Source organism: Colossoma macropomum, unplaced genomic scaffold (genome assembly GCF_904425465.1).
Source record: "Colossoma macropomum unplaced genomic scaffold, Colossoma_macropomum, whole genome shotgun sequence".
Classification (NCBI taxonomy): Eukaryota; Metazoa; Chordata; class Actinopteri; order Characiformes; family Serrasalmidae; genus Colossoma; species Colossoma macropomum.
Window position 1 is genome coordinate 57,441,221 of NW_023494792.1, and position 20,974 is coordinate 57,462,194.

Consider the following 20,974-nt stretch of genomic DNA (forward strand, 5'->3'; position numbering starts at 1 on the left):
ACCCATGAAAGGAACATAGGTTGAATTGTGGCATTGGAATATTTATTCCCAAATGCAATGGCAATTACTGAGGATTGCATTTGAAATGCTGAGGTTTAGGAAGATGCATGTCGCCAAAGAGGGAGCTGAAACTGGCAGATGAGCTCGGAGCGTGTAAACGAGGAATCCAGCTTGAAATAAAGACTCTCATAAAAAATAACGGCACGGAAAGGGTTCCTTGCACAATACCGTAGAACCACTTTTGGTTTCCTAAAGAACCTTCCAGAGGATGAGCCATTTTTGCAAATGAGGTGTGAGGAGCCCTTTTTAAAGTTTAAAGAACCTCCACAGAATGTAAACGTTCTAGGAACAACTCTCAGATTGATATGGATCCTTTACATTTTATTCTTTAAACGGTTCTCCACACTCTCAGACCTCTTTTTTTAAGCATGATTATTTATGGCACCATAAGTAGTTCTTACCTAAAGAACCTTGCACAATACCATAGAACCACTTTTGGTTTCCTAAAGAGCCTTCCAGTGGATGAGACATTTTTTGCAAATGAGGTGTGAGGAGCCCTTTTCAAAGTTTAAAGAACCTCCACATAATGTAAACGTTCTAGGAACAAGCTTTACATTTTGTTCTTTAAACCTTTAAATGGTTCTCCACACTCATAGACCTCTCCTTTTTAAGAATGATTATTTATGGAACCATAAGTAGTTCTTTCCAAAAGAACCATTCAGTAGTTGAACAAGTTTTGCGAATGAGGTGGGAGTGTGAGGAACTTCTTTTTTTATTATTTGAAGAACCTCTACATATTGTAAAGTTCCAGGAATGACCCAGTACATTATGTGAAGGTTCTGTAAACAAACCTTCTAAACCTTCTAAACTATTAAACCTTGTAAATAGTTCTTCACATTCAAAAACCTGTTTTTCAAGGTACCTGGGTGCCAAAAATATTCTTTCTTGAAGAACCTTTCCTTTCAATGAATGGTCCTTTGGGGAACCATTTTGGAAATGTGATGTGTGAGTGAGAAGAACCTTTTTAAACTTTAAAGAACCTCCACATAATGTAAACTTCTAGGAACAACGCTTGAATTGATATAGAACCTTTGCATGTTATAATTTAAACCTTTAAATGATTGTCCACACTTACAAATCTCTTCTTTTAAAACATGAATATTTATGGAACCACAAGTAGTTCTTCCCTAAAGAACCTTTCAATAGATGAACCACTCTTGCAGATAAGGTGGGAGTGTGAGGAACTTTTTTAAAATTTAAAGAACCTCTACATAATGTAAAGTTCCAGGAACAACCCAGTACATTATGTGGAGGTTCTCTTAACCTTCAAATAGTTCTTCACACTTGGAAATCTGTTTTTCAAGGTACCTGGGTTCCAAAAATATTCTTCCCCGAAGAACCTTTCCTTTCAGTGGATGGTACTTTGGGGAACCATTTTGGAAATGTGAAGCGTGAGGGAGAAGAACCTTTTTAAAATTTAAAGAACCTCCACTTAATGTCTAGTTCTAAGAAGAACCCTTAAACTTTTATGATGTGAATGTTCTTTAAACCCTTTAATGATTCTTCACACTTGCAGATCTATTTTTCAAACTTGGTACTTTTGAGAACCAAAAGTAGTTTTTTTCCCCCAAAAGAACCTTTCTGTGGATGGTTCTTTGTAGAACCATTTTTGCAAGGGTTGAAAATCTCCACATAGTGAAAAGGTACGAGGAAGAACCATTAAATTTATATAAAACACATACATTATGTGACCTTGAAATGGTTCTTCATGCTCACAAATCTCTTTTTCAAACAAGGCTCTTTATAGAACCAAAATTAATTATGTAGTAATATTACTCAAAGAACCCTTTGTGGCATAAATAAGGAGGAAAAAAACAGGACCGAAGTTCAAAGTGGACACGTATCATTCCTGAAAGAAGGAGTTGTCCGTCATTTAGCTGGACAAACTGTTTTTCTGCATGCAGCCTTTGGTGATTCTGTCTCTGAGCTGCAGCACATCTGTGTGCATGTTGGTCTTTGTCACAGTATGGAATGTGTTGCTGTGGTTGTATTGAAAATGGTCAGATCATTCATCATCGCTGTTTGTCGTTAGGCCTGTTTGTGAATTGGGTATTGAGTGGATTGAGTCAGTATCTATTTCACACACTCACTGTGTCTCTTCTTCTGTATTAATCTGTTGTCACTTCAGATCTTAACTTTGCTGCTGATAATTAATGCTAACTTTGCTTGTGTTGTGTCTGTTCTTCTTCCCTTCCTTCTCTTTCCCTGCTTTTCTCCCTTCACTTCTTTCTCCTAACACTGGACTGCTGTCTCATCATCAGTTTGGCTTCAAGGTTAGTGCACTTGCTCTCTTTTCTATCCTCACCCTGTGTTCTTCAGTGTACTCTTCAACTGCACATCTGTTACTGTCAAATGAAACCTGAATGTGAATGAAAATCCTCGGCCAGCCATAAGGGCTCGGTCAGCCTCAGCACTCTTGGGTCACTGAAACGGAAGAGGCAGTCTTAGAACAGTGTCAGGTGCCGCTGAAGGCGCTCATTGGGGATCACAGAACAAATTGGCAACTGTGGGTTTAATAGAATGCATTTAAGTGCCGTCATGCCCTTGGGTACGGCACTTAACCCCAATTTGCTCTTGTTACCCACTCGTCTTTGCCTTTGACTTCGGCTTCAAACTTTTTCTTGGAAATGGGAAATTGGACTGACCTGCTTTCATCAAGGGTTTAGAGAAGGGAAGCATAAAAAGTGAAAACGAGGGCTACAAACTAGGGCCTGACCGATATTGTTTGGATGGTAAAATCGGACGAGATAACAGGTTATGTGGGTTTAACCTGCGAAAACGGTGCTGATAAAACACTTTCTTTAACACTTTCTTTTACAGTACCCAGTTGTAGGTACTAACCAGGTGAAGATCAAACTTTAAATTACTGAGTAATCGTTATAGGTAATATGATGGTAAGTTCCAAGACAGTTGGAATAAATGACACTGAAAGGTCTAACAGATTTTAGATATTGTCTGAATAAGTGTGGAAATTACTGGGTAATTATTTTGTGTAATATTGTGGTGAACACCTAGACAATCTGACTAAATTGCAATGAAATAGCTTAGAAACTAGAGAGAAATAACAGGTTCTCATCATTAGCTGATAAAAGACTCCTCAACAGCAAGCACACTTAAATATGGCATTTTCTGCAGTTTCACAATTTGTGCACAAAACATGGATCTTTATTTATTTGTGAGTTTAACATATTGGGAAAAAATAAATGTACCATAACTTTAGTGAAGGCCACATTTTGTTTTTTTTCCACAGTTTGTTAAATTGATTAAATAAAGCTTAGTATTAACCATAATATTAACTTACAAAAAAAAAAATCGAACAGCACTGCTGTTTGAGAGCCACTCGTACCAGCGCAACACACACTAACGCCACAGCGTTAGTCAGTGTCACTGTGATCCAGCACCCAGGTGAAAGAACAGGGTGAAAGGGGGCTAACAAATAAATATATATATATATATATATATATATATATATATATATATATATATATATATATGTATGTATGTGTGTGTGTGTGTGTGTGTGTGTGTATGTATATATATATATATATATATATATATATATATGTATGTATGTGTATATATATATGTGTGTACTTTGCTCAGTACAGTGCTGAGAATGGTCCACCCAAATTGTACCTGTTCTGCTCTGTGGGGTCCTGAACATTGAAGAACAGGGTCAAATGGGGGCTTCCAAACGTGTGTGTGTGTATATATATGTATATATATATGCACACACACACACACACACACACACACTTATATGGCTGATTGGTGTATGTGTCATTAGCATCTGAGTTAACTTTCAAAGTCTGTAGGTTTTCTATGTTGGCGGAAGAAGCTGTGCTGCAGCTTCAATGCAGAGCGTGTTGAAGTCAGACTAGAGACAGATAGGGCTTCAGTCAGAGTGAACAAGTAACTCCTTCCACAAACTGTAATTGGAGTGCAAAGAATTCTAATCAGCCATTTCTCATGCCTTGCCTTGGCTGCCAGCCTGATAGGCTTCCCTCCCCACCCGGATCGCAACACTCGGCTCACTGTTGTTTATCACGCTTATTACTTTTCATCTCTTTCTGCACTTCAGTTCGGAGAGGAGGCTTGTCAGCTTTTTTTCTTTTTTCTCTGCTGGTGATCCCGAAGAAAACAAACATAATGTAACAGGGATGTTTGACAAGACCGTCATTCATCCTATCTTTTTTCAGGAAAGGCAACTCAAAAGAAACATAACGAACAGGCCGATTTGATATCTTTCCCTACATCAAGGCGCGTCATCATGAAAAGGAATTCATGACGCTCTGAAATTAATTTCCCCCAATGTTGCGTTGCCTCTGAGCGCTGGGAGCTCTTGAATTAGTCTACATATGGCTGACAGTGAAGGTGTGTGCAAGTGTCTGCTGTATGAGTACAACTCACACTTTCTATTTCTCTCTCACACAGAGTCTTGTTTTTATGCAGTGTCAGGGCGTATTGGTATAGTACTGTGCAAAAGTCAGAGACCCCCCCTTCACTTATTTAATTTCCAGTTAAAGCCCCTTTAAAAAACAAAATATTAATTGTTAGCATCAGGAAAAAGACAAACATATTTTTAACAGAAAATTACATAGAAGCCTCAGCAGTTAAATTCAGTGTAGGTTTTTTATTTTCTATACAGCTTCTGCTTCAGGTTCTTCAAAGAAATCTGCAGTGATGTTTTACCACATCTTCAAAGTTCAGTCTTTGAAGTTTGTTGCCTTTTCTGCTTTCTATGATCCAAGTAATCCCAAACACATTCAGTGATGTTAAGGTCTGGACTCTGGGGTGGTCAGTCCATTGTTCAGCTTCTTTGTTTGGTGTGTCCGTCTCCTTTTCTCAGTGAGGTTCTTCTTGACAGCTACACATCCTTTCAGACCCGTAGCGCTGAGTCGTCTTCTCACAGTGGAAGGATGGACAGAAACACCTGTGGATGTTTTCAGATCTGAAGCAGCTTGATTTTCTCCTCTCTCTCAAAGATGAAAGCTTTAAGTGCTGTTTATCTGATTGGGGGACAGTTTTGGTGGTCTACCAGGTCTTCAAGGTGGTTGTTAGGAGCCCCATTTTCTCTGTAGCTTTTAAATATTTAATGTTTTGACTAGAAATTAAATAAATGAAAGCTAGTGATTTCTGCACAGTACTGTGTGTTTCCCATATGGATTATATGTAAGGATCTAGAATTTTCTTACCCTTACAAAGTCAGCACCATTGTGTTGACACTGAGCTTTTTCTCTCTCTCTCTCTCTCTCTCTCTCTTGTGCTTGATCAAGATCTTTCCCTCTTCCACTTGTTTAAAGATTCAAGGCTGATGAGAACAATAGATTCATGCATATGTTTGCATCCTTAATTCAACATGCATCTAGTCTCAGACTGGTTGTTACCATCTAATACAAATTGATATTCTGTAGAAGATCCATTCAAATGGTTGATTTTTATTATAAGGATCATTTTCCACCAAAAAGCAGCATGATAGAAGAACACATTGCACTATTTGAGGATCAGTGACTGTAGGGTATAGCAAACGGTTTTGTGCTGGGCAATATTTTATAATTTGGCTTTTTCTTTTTTGTAAGGCTTTGTATGGAATATACGCAATAATATTAGTGACAGTGCAGAGTGTTTTTGCTAAATGATGACTTCAGGGTTATAATGTTCAACGATATGCTGATTTACCATTGTATGCAGCCCAACCAGGATCATCAAAGACGGTGCAAGAGCCAAATTGAGACTAACTGATGCAATCTTCACAGTTTCTACTGCAGCTACAGAGCCAAAAATACTGCTGAGGTATCTGGCAAGTACTGAGAACATTTATAGTACACCTAATAAAACAGAGGAGTGACTTACAAAAACAATAATGCTGCGCTGGTTAGGCAAATTGATTTATATATTATTACCAGTTTTATTAAGGAAAATGACTATATATGTTTTAGGGGTAAGTCAGTGTTCACAATGGATGGGTCCCCTGGCAGAAGTGAAATGCTATAAATGGCCCCCAAGCTAAATGAGTTTGAAACCTCTGCTTTATATGCCTTCTTTTTATTTTACATTTCCACCGTGACTTATTTTTTATAATCGTAGTGTAATTCTTAGATGTTCAGAATAAACAGCTAACAGCAAAATCCTGTAATAATGGCGGTTAAGTGGTAATAAGGTGAAAATAAGGTCAAATATCCTGTATGGAGAACACACTTCTGCTCATTTTGATTTAGCAATTACTGTTTATTTGCATATTTATATATGGAGAAAATAAATAAATAAACATATATATATATATATATATATATATATATATATATATATATATATATATATATATATATATATATATATATATATATATATATATATATATAAAATAATGTGTGTTTGTTTATGCAACAGTTAGTTCTGGCCACGTAAGCTGATTGGTTGAGAGGTGTTCTAACTGTGCTGTTATTTTGCCATAACATCACAGGTTTTTCACAAATGCTGTATCACTCCACTGAGATGCTGTTACTAAGCAACGACTTTGAGAACTGTAGGAGACGCTCAAGACATTTGAACGTTTTTACTTCTTACTTCTTCTTACACAAACAGAAAATGGACGCTTTTAAGATCACATTTGACCGACAGCCGAATTGGTCAGATTTTGAAGATGAGACTACACTAAATTCCCAGACTGTCAGTTGGTCTGTGTGGAGCTGGAGAACGAACTGCCGGCTGTGCAGCGAGTGAGCGGAGCTCGTTACTCTGACGTAGCAACAAGCTGCTCGTTAAGGAACTATAATTTGGCGGAAGGAACTGCGAACATTAAAATATATTAAACGCCACTTTCACGGCCCAGTTTATTAATTTATTACTTTATTTATATAACTGTTGTATAAAAGCAATAGAACACTCGAGGAGTGTGTTATTGCGAAAATCAAATCACAGCCGTGTTGTTATTCACAATAACACACTCCCTCTTCTGTTCTGTTGCTTAAATATATATATAAATTATGGCCTTTGCAAAAGTTATGACATATTTCACATTTGATGTTTTTCCCAACAAGTTAAACTCAGTAAATAAATAGAAACTCTGCATTAAAATTTGCAGAAAAATGCCATTTTTAGGTGTGTTCTCTGTGGAGGATGTGTTTGTTTTCACAAGCGAAATGTGCCATTAGACCAGAGGTGTTCACACTTTTGCACATGACTGTGTTTATATATAGACCCCCCCTCCTCTCTCCCCCTCCCCCTCTCTCTCTTTATCTTTCCCTCTCACCCCATATTGACAACAAAGAATAAACCTAGAAGTCAGTCTGTTTCAAATCCGGGAAAAGTACCACATTGTATTGTAGTAGAGAATAGACAGAAGTAAAATATTCAGTGCAATAAAATCACAAGGTATTTATTTATTTATATATATATATATATATATATATATATATATATATATATATATATATATATATTTAGCTCCATTTTGCGTCTTATCCCAGCACAGGCATTATCAGATATACTTCCCTGCTCGACCCGTCCACATTTGTTTGATACACAGCACAGCACAGCACAGCACAGTTTCACATTGTTTAGAATGTAGAGGTATGTATGTCAAATCCTCTTTGATTGCCAAAGAGCTAAGATTACCGATAATCCTATTTTCTCTGTCCATCTGCAAATACCTTTAAATGAGTGGTGTCAATTTCTTAGAAAAAATAATCAAATTAATCACAATAATAGGTTGTTTAAATAGTATTTACTTGTATTTTGGGGGGCGAATAAAACAAATAAAAGAATGAATTGTATGCCAGTGAAAAGGCATGGCTAAATTGTTCTGCTGCGGTACCAGCATTGTCTTCAGTGTGTCTTTGTTGCGTTGGACCCGCTTTAGCAGTTCGAGGAATTCCAGGGCGTGGTACATCCTGGACGAGTGTCTCCTCTTCTTGACCATGAGAGGCTAAACTTTTATCTCTGTTGTGTTTGCAGGACTGTGTTTGAAATGTCCAATTTTTTTTTACAGCACTTGGCACTTCAACAAACTCGCTGTCACGGAGAGCCACTGTGATTACCCTTTGTATAATGTGCACTGCACAGGGCTTAATGCTCATATGGTAGATTCCTTGCTGCCACGATCATATTGTGAGCGGTATCTGTTCCTATAGTTGTGTCCTTTGGTCATCCAGTTCCAGATCGAGCTTTAGTTTTATCTAAACTTCCATCTGGAAGCTTTTTAAAATGAAACTTGCCATTTGCCACACCAGGGGATGTTCCCTCAGTCATTGTGTTATCTATGTTTGCGCCTTTCAGTAAATCTGCGCAGGAATTACAGAAGGAAGTTGGGGTCAAGATAAAAAAAAATTGCATAAAAAAAAAATTAACACGTTAGGGTTGCGGAAGTATCCATTTTTAGTATGCAGCAAATAATCTTCGTTTGTTGTAGGTATAACACCTTGCCAAGTGACCATTCAAATGTGGTGTCACACTGCATCAAATCTTCATGTCAGATCAAAACATAAACAAACTACAGACCTATCAGTTAATAGCTAGAGACTTGCAAAACAACTGCAAATTGGACGTCTATTTTACTTATCTTCAATGTAAATCTACATATTTTACAAATGTTGAACAAATTTAAATGCACCGAGCAGCGTCAGGAGTATATAGCAGTTATCACAAGTGAGTAGTAATTTAATTAACTAACTTAACTGGTTAGCATTAATGACTTTGCTAAAAAATGCAGTTAAACATACCAGTTAGAGATGGCTCTGATTCAATATCAGGTATCATTATAGGGTTGATATTAGCAGAAAATACTGGATTGGATATTGAGGGGGGAAAAAGAGGGAATGTGATCCAATCCTGTAAGAAATCTGTCCTGTCCAGCGCCCACTCACCCTGTGTGCCGTGATGAGCTGTGTAGTAGCTCCTGTGCGGTAGCGGAGTGATTGAGTACTTTTTGCCTGATGGCCTACTTTTAGATATTAAGTGAAGTGCTTCAATGTAAATAGCTCATTTTAAAGCTTAGTAGTTTTTAGGCTGTAAAAAATGCATTGTGACACTGGGATATTGCAATGTGCATTGTGGAGAATAGGCATTCTGTTAATTATGCCTTCTACTGTAATTGAATTGTTTGAACACTAAAGTTTGCAAATGATCAGCACCAACCAGCACCGCACTCCAGTGCTCCTCCTGCTCCCAGCTTGAGTGTCGTTAGTAAGCTGTGCAACAGCATCATTAGAGTCAACGTTTTCCTTCATACTAATTATGTTCAAAATATTGTAAGAATACCAAATCATGAATTCAGTGTCGTAAAGTGAATCAAATCGTGAGCTGAGCGTATCATTAAACCCTTGTAGTTTTTAAAGAAAAAATATTGGATTGGTAGCAGTATTGGCAGATACTCAAGTTTTTTGTGTCCATATTGATATCAGAAAAGAAAATTGTGCCATATTGTGTCATCTGTAATATCATTCCTACTATGTGACTTCATTTTATTATGAAACTTGGAGAGAGGATAATACAGTTCCCTTTACACCGATCAGGCATAACATTATGGCCACCTCCTTGTTTCTACGCTCATTGTCCATTTTATCAGCTCCACTTACTATATAGGTGCACTTTGTAGTTCTACAGTTACAGACTGTAGTCCATTAACCAAAAATGTCCAGTCAACAGCGTCCTGTCGGCAGCGTCCTGTGACCACCAATGAAGGACTAGAGGATGATTAGCTCATACTGTACAGCAAGAGATGAGCTATCGTCTCTGGCTTTACAGCTACAGGGTGGACCAACAACGCAGGTGCGTCTAATAGAGTGGACAGTGAGTGGACACAGTGTTTAAAAACTCCAGCAGCACTGCTGTGTCTGATCCACTCGTACCAGCACAACACACACTAACACACCACCACCACGTCAGTGTTACTGCAGTGCTGAGAATGATCCACCACCCAAATAGTATCTGCTCTGTGAGGGTCCATGGGGGTCCTGACCACAGAAGAACAGGATAAAAGGGGGCTAACAAAGTATGCAGAGAAACAGATGGACTACAGTCTGTAACTGTAGAACTACAAAGTGCACCTATGTAGTAAGTGGAGCTGATAAAATGGACAATGAGCGTAGAAACAAGGAGGTGGTCATAAAGTTATGCCTGATCGGTGTATTTCTCCACCTCATTGATTTGGTTCTCCTCATTCATTTTTGTTGAGGAGGATTGTTGATGTGAAGCTTAGCTGTTCGTTAGAGAGAGGCCTCTGCTGCACTGTTCTGCTCTGTGGGTCAGTTCCTGAGATGGGTCAAGGCCACAGTCCCACCCAGAGATGTGGAGGTCCATCTCTGGCCTGCAGCTGTCTGTGTATGATGCGCTGGATATGGGGTGTGCCTGTGCCTGCCTGCTGTCTCCGCATGGTTCCCAGTTAGTTTTGGCCAGCCTGTCCTGAAGGCCGGCCGCATGATTAACTTGATTAGTCGGAGAGGGCAGGGGGCAGTCGTCCCGCAGAAGCTCGCCATGCACTGCTGCTCCCACAGATGGGAACGGACAGATGTTGGCGTGTCGTACAGTGTGCTTGGGGAAAAGCCCACACATTTGCAGGGTTGGGGCGTCCCAGTGCGCACCTGGCCACAGACCTTGGCACAGCTGGTTCCTGGCAGCTTTAAAGTCCAGCTCTGTCAGTCTCAAAAAGCACCGCTCACCACAGACGGAGCTGCTAATATCAGGGCTGGGCTTTGTTTTTCATATACTGTAGCTGTCTGGCAGGAAGGCCCTGCACAACATTGCGGAGCTGTAATATTAGCCGTATTCGCTGCTTTGCTTCTTGGGAAAGAGCCACATCTAGGCGAGAACTTTTGGAGGAATCTACAGTATCCCCGTTTTTTTAAGATTGCGAAGCTTCCTGACATGCCAAACGCTGTTCTGGAGATATCCAGCCAATGTGAAGACAATCATAACATAAAACAAGTACAGGGAGAGCGACGTGAAACGAAAAGAATACATTGTTTTTCAAGCTCTTGGAAAGGCTGTGCATGATTTGTTATTGTTCAGTTAAGTCCCTGCTTATCGCGTGGCCTTATAAAAACTGTAGTTCTCGATTAATCATGAAAGTAGTGAGTAAATTACCAGTGTTTAAATACTGAAATCACTGTTTGGTTATTGATTTGCCTTTCATCATGAGAAGACTGGGAAAACGTACAGACTGCAAAACGTGAAAGTTTTGTTCGTATGTTGGCACATCATTTTGGCACATCATACACTGAACAGGAAAAAAAACATCTGTAGAAGACGACATCAGCATCCAGTGTGGTAGCAGTCAACAAATTTTACATCCACCTCTTTTATGCAAATTAAATATTAAAATTGCATGATAATTCCTGGATTGAAAAGGCAGAAATTCTAAAAAATGTATAAATTTTGCAAAATAATTGTTTATGCTTGCGTCACGCCCCCACGTTTTTCTAGGGCGCTGTGGATCAGGAACATTGGCATTAAAATACTTAACTGGTGATGATGGATTAAAAGCCTGAGGAACAGATTATTAAAACCAACCACAATAAAACTGGTGTGCTGTGATACCTAGTACCACACTGGAAGAGTCAAACTATGGACTGCACCAAAGAAAAGAATAAAACAAAACCTAACCACACTTACCTACTCTGAAATAAAAGTACTTAATTGACCTAAAAAAGGAAACAAAAGCTAACTACACTTCACTTCCCTGGCCAGTAATCAAAAATACATGTGGTGATGCCCTCTGACCTAGGGCACTAGACAGAGTAGACTTCTTCTACGTGGTGTGAAAGCACTTCCCCTAACAAGACTCACTCATACACTACATTAAAAGAAGTGCTGGTAAAGTACCTAAAAGGTACTTTATCAAATCCTTCCATTGTGTACGCTGCACACAGTGAGCAGGACTCTTTTTTTTCGTACCTCGAGTTGCAAACATGACTCCACAGCTAACTGGATATCTGTTCATAACTCCTACTGACACTCATATCAAAATTCGTCAGAATGCTCATCTTTAGCATGGACATGGCCGAGTTCACTCCATGTTGCATTAGGAGTGTAGACACAATGGCATGTAACACCATCAGCACATTTGAGAGAGGGAATGGAAATAAAACCTGATGTTATGAGTGACTTGAAATGGCTTGGATGAAAAGGCTGTACTCTAGCCATCTCCACACTCCTCAGCAAATACTAAAACATGCGGCGGGTTGGTAACGTTAGTGGGTTTCTGCTTTCTACCCCGCGCTGCTCATAATAGCATGATGGATTTCTAGCATTGACTTCAGTGTATATTCATCAAAAGATTGCGCCTCTTTGCCACTGGGTCTCATTTTATGTTATTAAGTGTTAGCTGTGATTGAACTCAGGCCTTATTTTTCCTTAATGGCCCTCAGAGCTTTTCTCTCCAGCTTCGTGACCTCAAAACTGCACTTCTCCAAAGGCCAGCTGCATAAACTTTAACGAAGTAAAATGCAGAGAATGCATTCTCACACAAGGCCAACTAAAATATCCAAAAAATCATTTTGAAAAAAAAGCAAGTAGGGAGCACCAGTGGATTTTAATGTCAAGCCACTGCTATTGAGGGAGGTGTTTGGTTGATGTAAGTTTCAAAGGATTCGTTATGCAGAAGTTGTGCAGAAATATCTCTCTACAGGAGAAAGTTCTTGGACTTTCTGATGTTTGCCCCATGCGTCAACCAATATCTTGAGAATTTCAAAGCCTTTTCAAGTCTTACCCTGTAAACATTGCCTAAAGCTGTCTTTAAAATAAATTATTAATGTTGCGATCAGGACCAGCAAAACAAATGTAATATATTTTGATAACATTCTAGTGTTTGAAGCCTGTATAAATAATACTAAATAAAAAGGAAAAAGAACCATTTGAAACATCAAATTTTAAGAATTTCTCTTAAATAGTGGGAAATCATAAACAAATTAGATTTTTAGTTCTAAAAAAATATAAAAGCTTGAACTCTGGACTATTAATAAGAGTTAATCAACAGAAATTCTCTTGTCTGCCATGTTTCTTTTTTCTTAAATGTGTGTATGTCAGTGTTTGTTTTTGTATGTATGTTTTATGGCAGAATCTGCAATGCTAAATGCTGGTTTTAATAAAAGTGAGAGTGTTTAATCAGTTTGTAATGTCTTAACATATTACACTATAGTGGAATATTTAAGTTCAATACTTTCGCAATACTGACCACATTACTTCAGTACTACAGAGTACTGAAAAGGTCTGTATCATTTAGTACCACATTCTAATATCCAGGTAGTCAGTCAATAAGCATGCTTTTTCCAAAAAAAGGCATGTTTCATGTTCAATTTTCATTAATAAAACATTGTTTTTGCAATACATAAAAAAGAAAGCTTTTTTATATATGAAGTACTATGCAAAGGTTGTAGGCACCTAAGCATGTTATGTAAACAATTTCTCTTGGCAATATTTGTGTTTATGTGTGTGTGTGTGTGTATGTATATATATAAATATATATATATATATATATATATATATATATATATATATATATATATGTGTATATATATGCGTGTGTGTGTGTGTCTTCCTCGATATGAAGCAAATAATGATGATACAGTTGTCTTTTACAAACTACTCTTAATAAAAGTTCTATTGGATATCTTTTGGCCAAAATGTGGATTAAAGATCATTATTTGCTCAGGAGCTGCTCTTCATATCAAGGAAGACACTTTGATGATCGTGAAAATAAATAAATAAATAAATATCCGAACACATCTATTTTGTGTTCACAGCACTTCTACAGGTATTTTTAGTTTTCTTGCTCGCCTGGAAAGTTAAATTGAGAAAATAAAACATCTCAAAAGAACGCAACGTGTCCCTAGACTTGTGGGTAGCGTATGTATATGCATGTGTTTGGTCACATGGCGGGCAGGTTGTATTTGGTGTGACGGGTTAGAAAAAGCTCTGTAGTTCTGGGAGTGGAGCGAGTGCTGGAAACTTTACAGCACTCTTTAGCACTGACTTGAAAAGGCAGGAAAATCAAAGCTTGACATATTTTTCTTACGCCTCTTTAGAAGGTCCTCCAGCCCTCGCGTTTTTGGTCACAAACAGTGTTTATTCCCATGCGCCTCGCCCCCTCACCCCTCACTAATGTCTCTCCTCCTGTGCTTCCCTCTGGCTGCCTGAAGCTGGACCAACAGATAAGTGCAGTGAGAGCTTTTCCAGAGCTAACGCTGCTGGCGTTAAATGCGGCACGTAGCCTGGAGACAAGAGAGAAGGGGAGGTATGTATATGCTCAGATGCTGGGTTTTATTTGGAGGAAAGGAAAATGTTCATGTTGGAAACGGTGAAATAAAGGAGCCACTCTCCACAGCCTGTTTTTTTAAAACAGTCACTGCCCTGATGGCTTCCACCTTCGCAGGGAAAGAGTTCCAAATTTCACCCCAATAATACAAGTCTGTTAACATAATTACCGGCTATGTGGAGATCTTTCCATTTAGTGTGTGTCCACGCACATGCTCGCCTACTGGGTTAATAGAAGGGTGCGATGCCCTGTCCAAATCTCCCCTGTGTTTATCATGTTTTTAACCTGAATACTGACCTACTGGGTCCAAGTGGTTGAAAGCTTCTTGTTTTATTTGTTTGAATTATAGCAGATGCACCAAGGCTTGAGTTTCCCTACCGCCACTTACTGTATACAGTGTAGGGCTACGTTCACATTACCAGGTTGAAGTGGCACAAATCTGATTTTTTACCCTAATGTGACTCAGACCTGATGTTTTCGTGGCTGTGTGGACACGCAAATCTGATCTTTTCAAATCAGACCTGAACCACTTTCATATGTGGTCCTAGATCGGATACATATCCAATTCATGGCCATGCAACCTTAATGTGACGCTCAGATCTGAATTCATGTGCTTTTTTTTCGCTGCGCGTGCACCGTCATTCAGCGTTACTGTGGCAGCAGCACCGAACAGAAGTTAAAGCCTGTAAACGGTGGAAAAGCAACACATCTCACCTTTTTCACCTTCGTCTCGCTCTAATAATGAAGCTGAGAGCTGATCAGAGTTAATTATCTTCTCAGTGAAGCTCGTTCTGCTCGTTAGTTTGTTTGCTGATGACACACGTGATTCATTCACGTGAAATTACCGAGTAGGATGTGCGCAAGCGGGTCATTTCAGGACGCCGGTTCGTTCACATTAATGACAGATTTGAATCACTTCTGTGCAGGTACATTTTTCGTTCATCAAGGTACAAACAATGTAAACGTACCCTCAAATGTACAGCAATGGTCTTAAGGTCCAGTTGTGTACCTTAAATGCCCCTCCCCCCCATGTGAAAGGTACATATGTGTACCTCTTCAGTACCTAATGTTTTAAAAACATATATGCACTGTTGTATAATACCCTTGAAGGGTACCACCCTAGTGACAGCTTTTTTTTTTTTCTTTTTTTGTGTAAATGTTAAGGATGCATCGAAATTTCAGCAACCAAAACATTATTACTATTATTACTATTCATATAGCTGGAAAAGGTCAGAAGTTGCACTTTTGGTTCTCATCTGAGAAAAAAAAAAACAAACCAAAAAGATTAAATGGTACTGCAATGAAGTGTCAAAATCTTAAACGACAATAATTTAAATGACAATGAGAATCAGAGATTAAAAGCTCTGTTTGTTTCCTTTGCTCTCCTGCACCAGTCAAACTGTTGATCTGCTGCTGCTCAAACTGTTTGAACGCGTGTTGAACAGCAGCGCATCAACAGTAAAACAAAAGTTGCCCAGGTCAGACTATTTTTAACAGTTTCTATGAGGAAATTCATGAGATTCAAGAGATTCATGATTTCTGTAGATACCAGTGTCAAGATTGGGTACAGTGCTCAATAACCTCTCCACTACATGTTTGATACAATGTGAAACCAGTGTACATTTAAAAAAAAAAGGTATCAAACTGTCACTTAATTGTACCATAATCCACTGAAATGATATTTTCTAAGCTGTACTGACTCCACACTCCCCGTCTCGTCTCCAGGCTTTTTATTTTATTGTTCCGTTTTAAAACATTTGGTTATGAAAAGGTTCAAATATATACTTTTCTCTTTTTTTTGACCACAGCTAAAGTGATTAAAACGTGCACACGTCATAGTCACAGGTAGAAACTGAAGTAGTCCAGTGTTACAGATTGTTCTCTGAACACTTTATTCATGTACTGAGGTCAATGTGCCATAATAGGCCAGAATAGCTCCGTGTCACCAGTGGTTATGTCCATAAAGGAGCTTACTGGAAACAAAAACATCTAGTTGCATGTGTGATAGTGCTTATGGTCCTGCAGTGTACCTTCTTCCATAGAAGAACCCTAATGATCTCTTCTACTTCTGTCTTTTAGGAGTGTTTTCCAGATCACAGTGTGTTCTTGTGTTCTCACACTCATTTTTCAAAAAGCCTTCCAGAGTAGGTTAAGCTTCACTGAGTCAGATGTGAATCAGGCCTGGGTCAACCTCTTTTGCGGTGATTATGGTTTTCCCTGCTGAACTTAGTTGAAGAGGGTCACATCTGAGTTCACGTAATCAAGAACCTGAATTAAGAAATTGTTCAAGGAGTAACAATTAACTGCTTATTGGATAGTTCTGCAGAGCCAGGCAGATGGCTTGGCTTGATCCTAAATAGGAAAATTCCAGTTTATGACCTGTTATATTTGCACACATTGATCAAACAGTTGTTCTTGTTCAGTTGGTTTGGGATTTTAGCAATGCAGGAGAATTTGGATTGCATTAAAACTACAGATGAGTCAGGATTTTGGAATATTTGAATAGCCTTGGAAGTTGAAAAATTAAATAAAACATTAGCATTTTCGTATGCAAATTAGCTGTTCTTTAAACTTGTATCTTCTCGTATTAAGAACCATGAGATGTTCACACTCTATACTCCAGCAGAGAGCAGTGTAGAGCCAGCATCTTACGAATTGGTCAGAGCTTCTTATCTGTTAAGCCCAAAGAAGGAAGCATAGGAAGGCTACTGCAGCTGGCTGAAGGCTACTGCACAGCTCCAACTCCATGTTGTGCCGACAGAAGCTCCGGTGCCAGATAGCAGATATTACCGAATGCAGTTATACCACATACGCAAAAGTGCAGATAAACAAGAAGCTCAAACTCATTTTACACTCTACTTGTACAGATTTAATGGAAAAAAACAACTTTCAATATTGTTCAGTGAATTCATCAGTTTTGTTGCTGTTTTAAAGCTAAAAAGTATGAAGTATGAGGTAAAATACAATTTGACTAGCCTAGTAACATTAACTGATGTGAAAACAGACAATTAGCGTTTGTCTATTTATCTTAGATGATGCTGAGGGGAGTTAATGTCTCTGACGTCCATAAGACATGTCCAGTGAGCAGTGTCCTTTGGCCTTAAGGGTCCTGCGCTACTTTTTTGTGGTGGGGAGGACTGTTATTCTAATATTTTTCAAATAATACCTTACACATTTGAATATCAAATTTGAATAAAATATCCCTCGCTAGTTTAAACCTTGGATATACAGTGCTCAAATAAGTCTTGGGATACTCTCTGAATACAGTTTATATCTCATTTAATTTTTGCTTTTCTAGATCAATTTATAATTTCATTCATGTCCATCAGAACAACCAGCAACGACAAAAACAGAACCAGCTGAAACTCAAAACGATCTTGGTAATTAACTGAACACTGTAAGGCCATTAAAGCACTCAAACATTAGTGTCTCAGTCCTCTGTGTCAGTCTGTATAGTATTTCATTTAGGTGAATATTTTGCATATCCTTTCTTTTGGATAGCTTGTAGTCTTTTGGGCATAAAGAGCATGTGTTTGCACAACTAATGCTCAGCCAGGCTTGATGACTCTTCTCTTTTGGATGTTCAGAGCATGGCAGGTCTTGAAAACATCCTGTCTCTATCACTTCGGTGCATTTTTTTTATTTTGGAATTTTCATTATATCTATACTCTTTCAGGCTGTTTATTGCCAAGAGATCATATTTTATCACATTAATTAAACTCAATATTAATTCAACTTCTTGATTTTCTCTATCTTTAGGAGCGTTAATGAAGTTTTGAGTTAGGTGTGTTGGATTGTGCGGTGACACTTTATTTTTAGTGGTCCTTTTAGATGAAACCAACACTTAACGGACTCTCAGTAACATATCGACAACATATGAGTGTTAGGATTATGTTTTGGGTTGAGGTTAAGGTTAGGGTTAGGATTAGGGCCAGGTTTAGGATTAGGTTTTGGGTTGAGGTTAAGGTTAGGGTTAGGATTAGGCCCAGGGTGAGGGTCAGGTGTTGGGTAAGGTTGGTAAGGTTAGGCTTTGTGTAATGGAAGTAACATTATTAACAACACATCTACTTAATGTAGGTAATGTATGAACAGAACATCTGCTACAAAGGACCACTCCAAATAAAGTGTTACTGGTTGTGCTTTGGAGATCTCTGGTTTGAAGGTGCCTACATTTGTCCAAACATTTGTTTTGGGGGGTTAATTAAACATTTTTAGTTTGCTACTGTTCAGTTGTAGCCAAAGTATTGAGGTCATAATATAGCTGAAATAATGCACTTTTGAATATAGTAAAGCACAATTATCACGACGCATCAATATACTGAAAAATTCTAAAAAAAAAACAAGTAATGATGGAACTGTTCCAAAACTGCTTCTGAGCACATTAGAAACCTGGTAGATGTCGCTATGGTGTTTGTATGCACATAATCCATCCATACACAGTGAAGTTCTGGCTGGAAAAGAAAACCCTGTGAACCCTAAATAAGGATCACACATACAGACATATACTGTTAAGCACACTGTACGTAACTGTGGAAGTAGCCGTTTCTCTGCCACAGGCATATATCCAGTCTCCGACATGTGGCCAGTGCTAGTTGTTCTGGGTATGATTTGATCCACACTGGGATACTTTCTGCGCAGATATCTGTAGTTGGAGCCAGGAGGCTGTGGCTTTCTCCAGCTACTCGTTAAACATAGCCTCCACTGTGCTCTTATGGTTAGTGCAGAAGAATGATCAGGTGCTAGAGGCATAGTGGCTTGGCTCGTACTCACCTGGCCTTGTTTGGGAGCACCTTGTGTCAGTGTAATCGCATTGGAAACTCACCCAACACTTTCGTAATGCATCACAGGAGATTTTTGCTCTCCGCAGTACACACTTTTCCTCTCCCAGTCTCTCCTGCTTTGTTTTATACAGGCTTAGTGTAGATCTAGACACATGGGCCCAGAGGAGCACTAGGTAGTGCTTTCCTGGAAACCAAACATGGGACTTGCCTGTCGTATCCCACAACTCCCGTTTATAACTCATCAATTACCTCCCCGTATTCGATGTCTGGCTCGCTCTGCTGTGCAGGCGAGAGGGAAGAGAGCTGCTTTCTGGGCTGCTGTATCACGATTCGTTAGATTCTGCATAAAAGCATATTGGCCTAGTTACATCCACATCTGCTCTGTATGCAGGGAGAGGGAGAGGGGAGGTGTGTCATATTTTTGTGATCAACTCAAGACGATGATTGGTAACTGATCTGCCCATGACGTTGCCAGGACAGAATCCAGACATCGCAGCCACGTAAACAGGAAAACACTCGCAACGGGCCCACAATGTGCTCCTCATTGAAGCTGAACGGGTACAAAATCTGTTCCCCGTTTGACATGACTGAGCTCATAAGCGAAACAGTCCCCTCCATCTACAAAAATGTTTATTTTGCTTTTGGGTGTTGCTTTGTGTCATCTTCACTCTTTCTCATCCTCCAGCGCATGATAAAGGGGGCAGTAATGAGAAAAATCCCATGACTAGGGTAAAACATGTGGTTGTCTATTTGCAACAGCTTGGACATCAGTCCGCCACAATATATTCCTATCAGCGGTGATTTGTAAACAAGCACTTATTGATTCTTTGTATAAGGTTTTCTGTGTACAAAATGTGGGATACGGTTCCTTCTTTGGGGCTTCAGTGGTGGTTCACAGAAAAAGAAGTGTCCTCTGACATGGTTTGCCCATATCGCTTGTTCCCCTGCAGGCAGATGAAGGATCAGAGCAAGAAGGTGGCCACCCTTAAACACAAGGAGCAAGTGGAGAAGAGCAAGAATGCTCAGCTGATGGAGGAGGCGCGCAAGCGGGAGGATAACATCAATGAAAGCTCTCAGCAGATCAAGGTAACAATAAATCTTTAGTGCTCAAGTCAAGTAAAGCTTGTTGATCACCGTGCGTGATAGAGTATCGTACGAAAGTTACCCATTCATTGATTATTTATTCATATAATTTTCTTTTTTTTTTGTCTGTTTCTCTCTGAAACCTCGTGAATGAGTAATAAACAATAGATTAGAATTCCAGAACACATTTTGTTGTGACCTATATCACAGTACTAGTGGAAGACTCTTCTCTATGAAAGATGAGAGACGATCTTTTTTGAAGCTTTGCCCTTTTGCTGCTCAAACTGTCTGAACTTTTGACAGGGCTTCACATTCTTCACTCAGATCTAACATAACAGAAGCTCACTGAAACTACCACAGATTTGTTAACTTTAAAGAGTTTCATCATAGCAGATGTTTACCGCCTCACACTCTATCACTCTGTTTTTGTTTCTCTCTTCTCTTGTTTGGATTTTTGTTCCAATTCCCCTTTTGAAAATTGCTGAAATGCTTGACAGGTAAAGCGGAATTCTACATTCTCTCTCTCAAATCACATTCGGCAGCTCCTGACCTCTCGTTCCACATTTGGAGTATAAATAAAAGTTTTAAAAATCGTAAACATTTGCACCTACCAACCAAATGCATGTCCTTATTTCTAATCCAACAGATGTTCTACCCATCCTCATCTAGGCCGACCAAATATCCATAGCTGTACTATAGCAGGCTTTTATATGTATCAGGTGAATATGAAATATGTGAAAGGTCTGGGTTTTGGTTTAAATGAATCTCCCTAGTTCAGAATCCAGTCTCTGCCCGAGTT

At 39.0% G+C, this 20,974-nt stretch overlaps 1 protein-coding gene across 7 annotated transcripts in view; it reads left to right on the forward strand.

The window, feature by feature from the left end:
* Nucleotides 1-20,974, forward strand: part of erc1b (ELKS/RAB6-interacting/CAST family member 1b) — a 360,642-nt gene that overhangs the window by 141,608 nt on the left and 198,060 nt on the right. For 4 of the 7 annotated variants that reach the window (XM_036577652.1, XM_036577654.1, XM_036577656.1 and 1 more), the window contains 2 exons: nucleotides 2,322-2,333; nucleotides 20,043-20,178. In XM_036577652.1, coding sequence (XP_036433545.1) covers nucleotides 2,322-2,333; nucleotides 20,043-20,178 — 148 coding nt within the window. The remainder of the gene's footprint in view (nucleotides 1-2,321; nucleotides 2,334-20,042; nucleotides 20,179-20,974) is intronic. The other 3 variants (XM_036577653.1, XM_036577655.1, XM_036577658.1) reach the window with 1 other exon arrangement.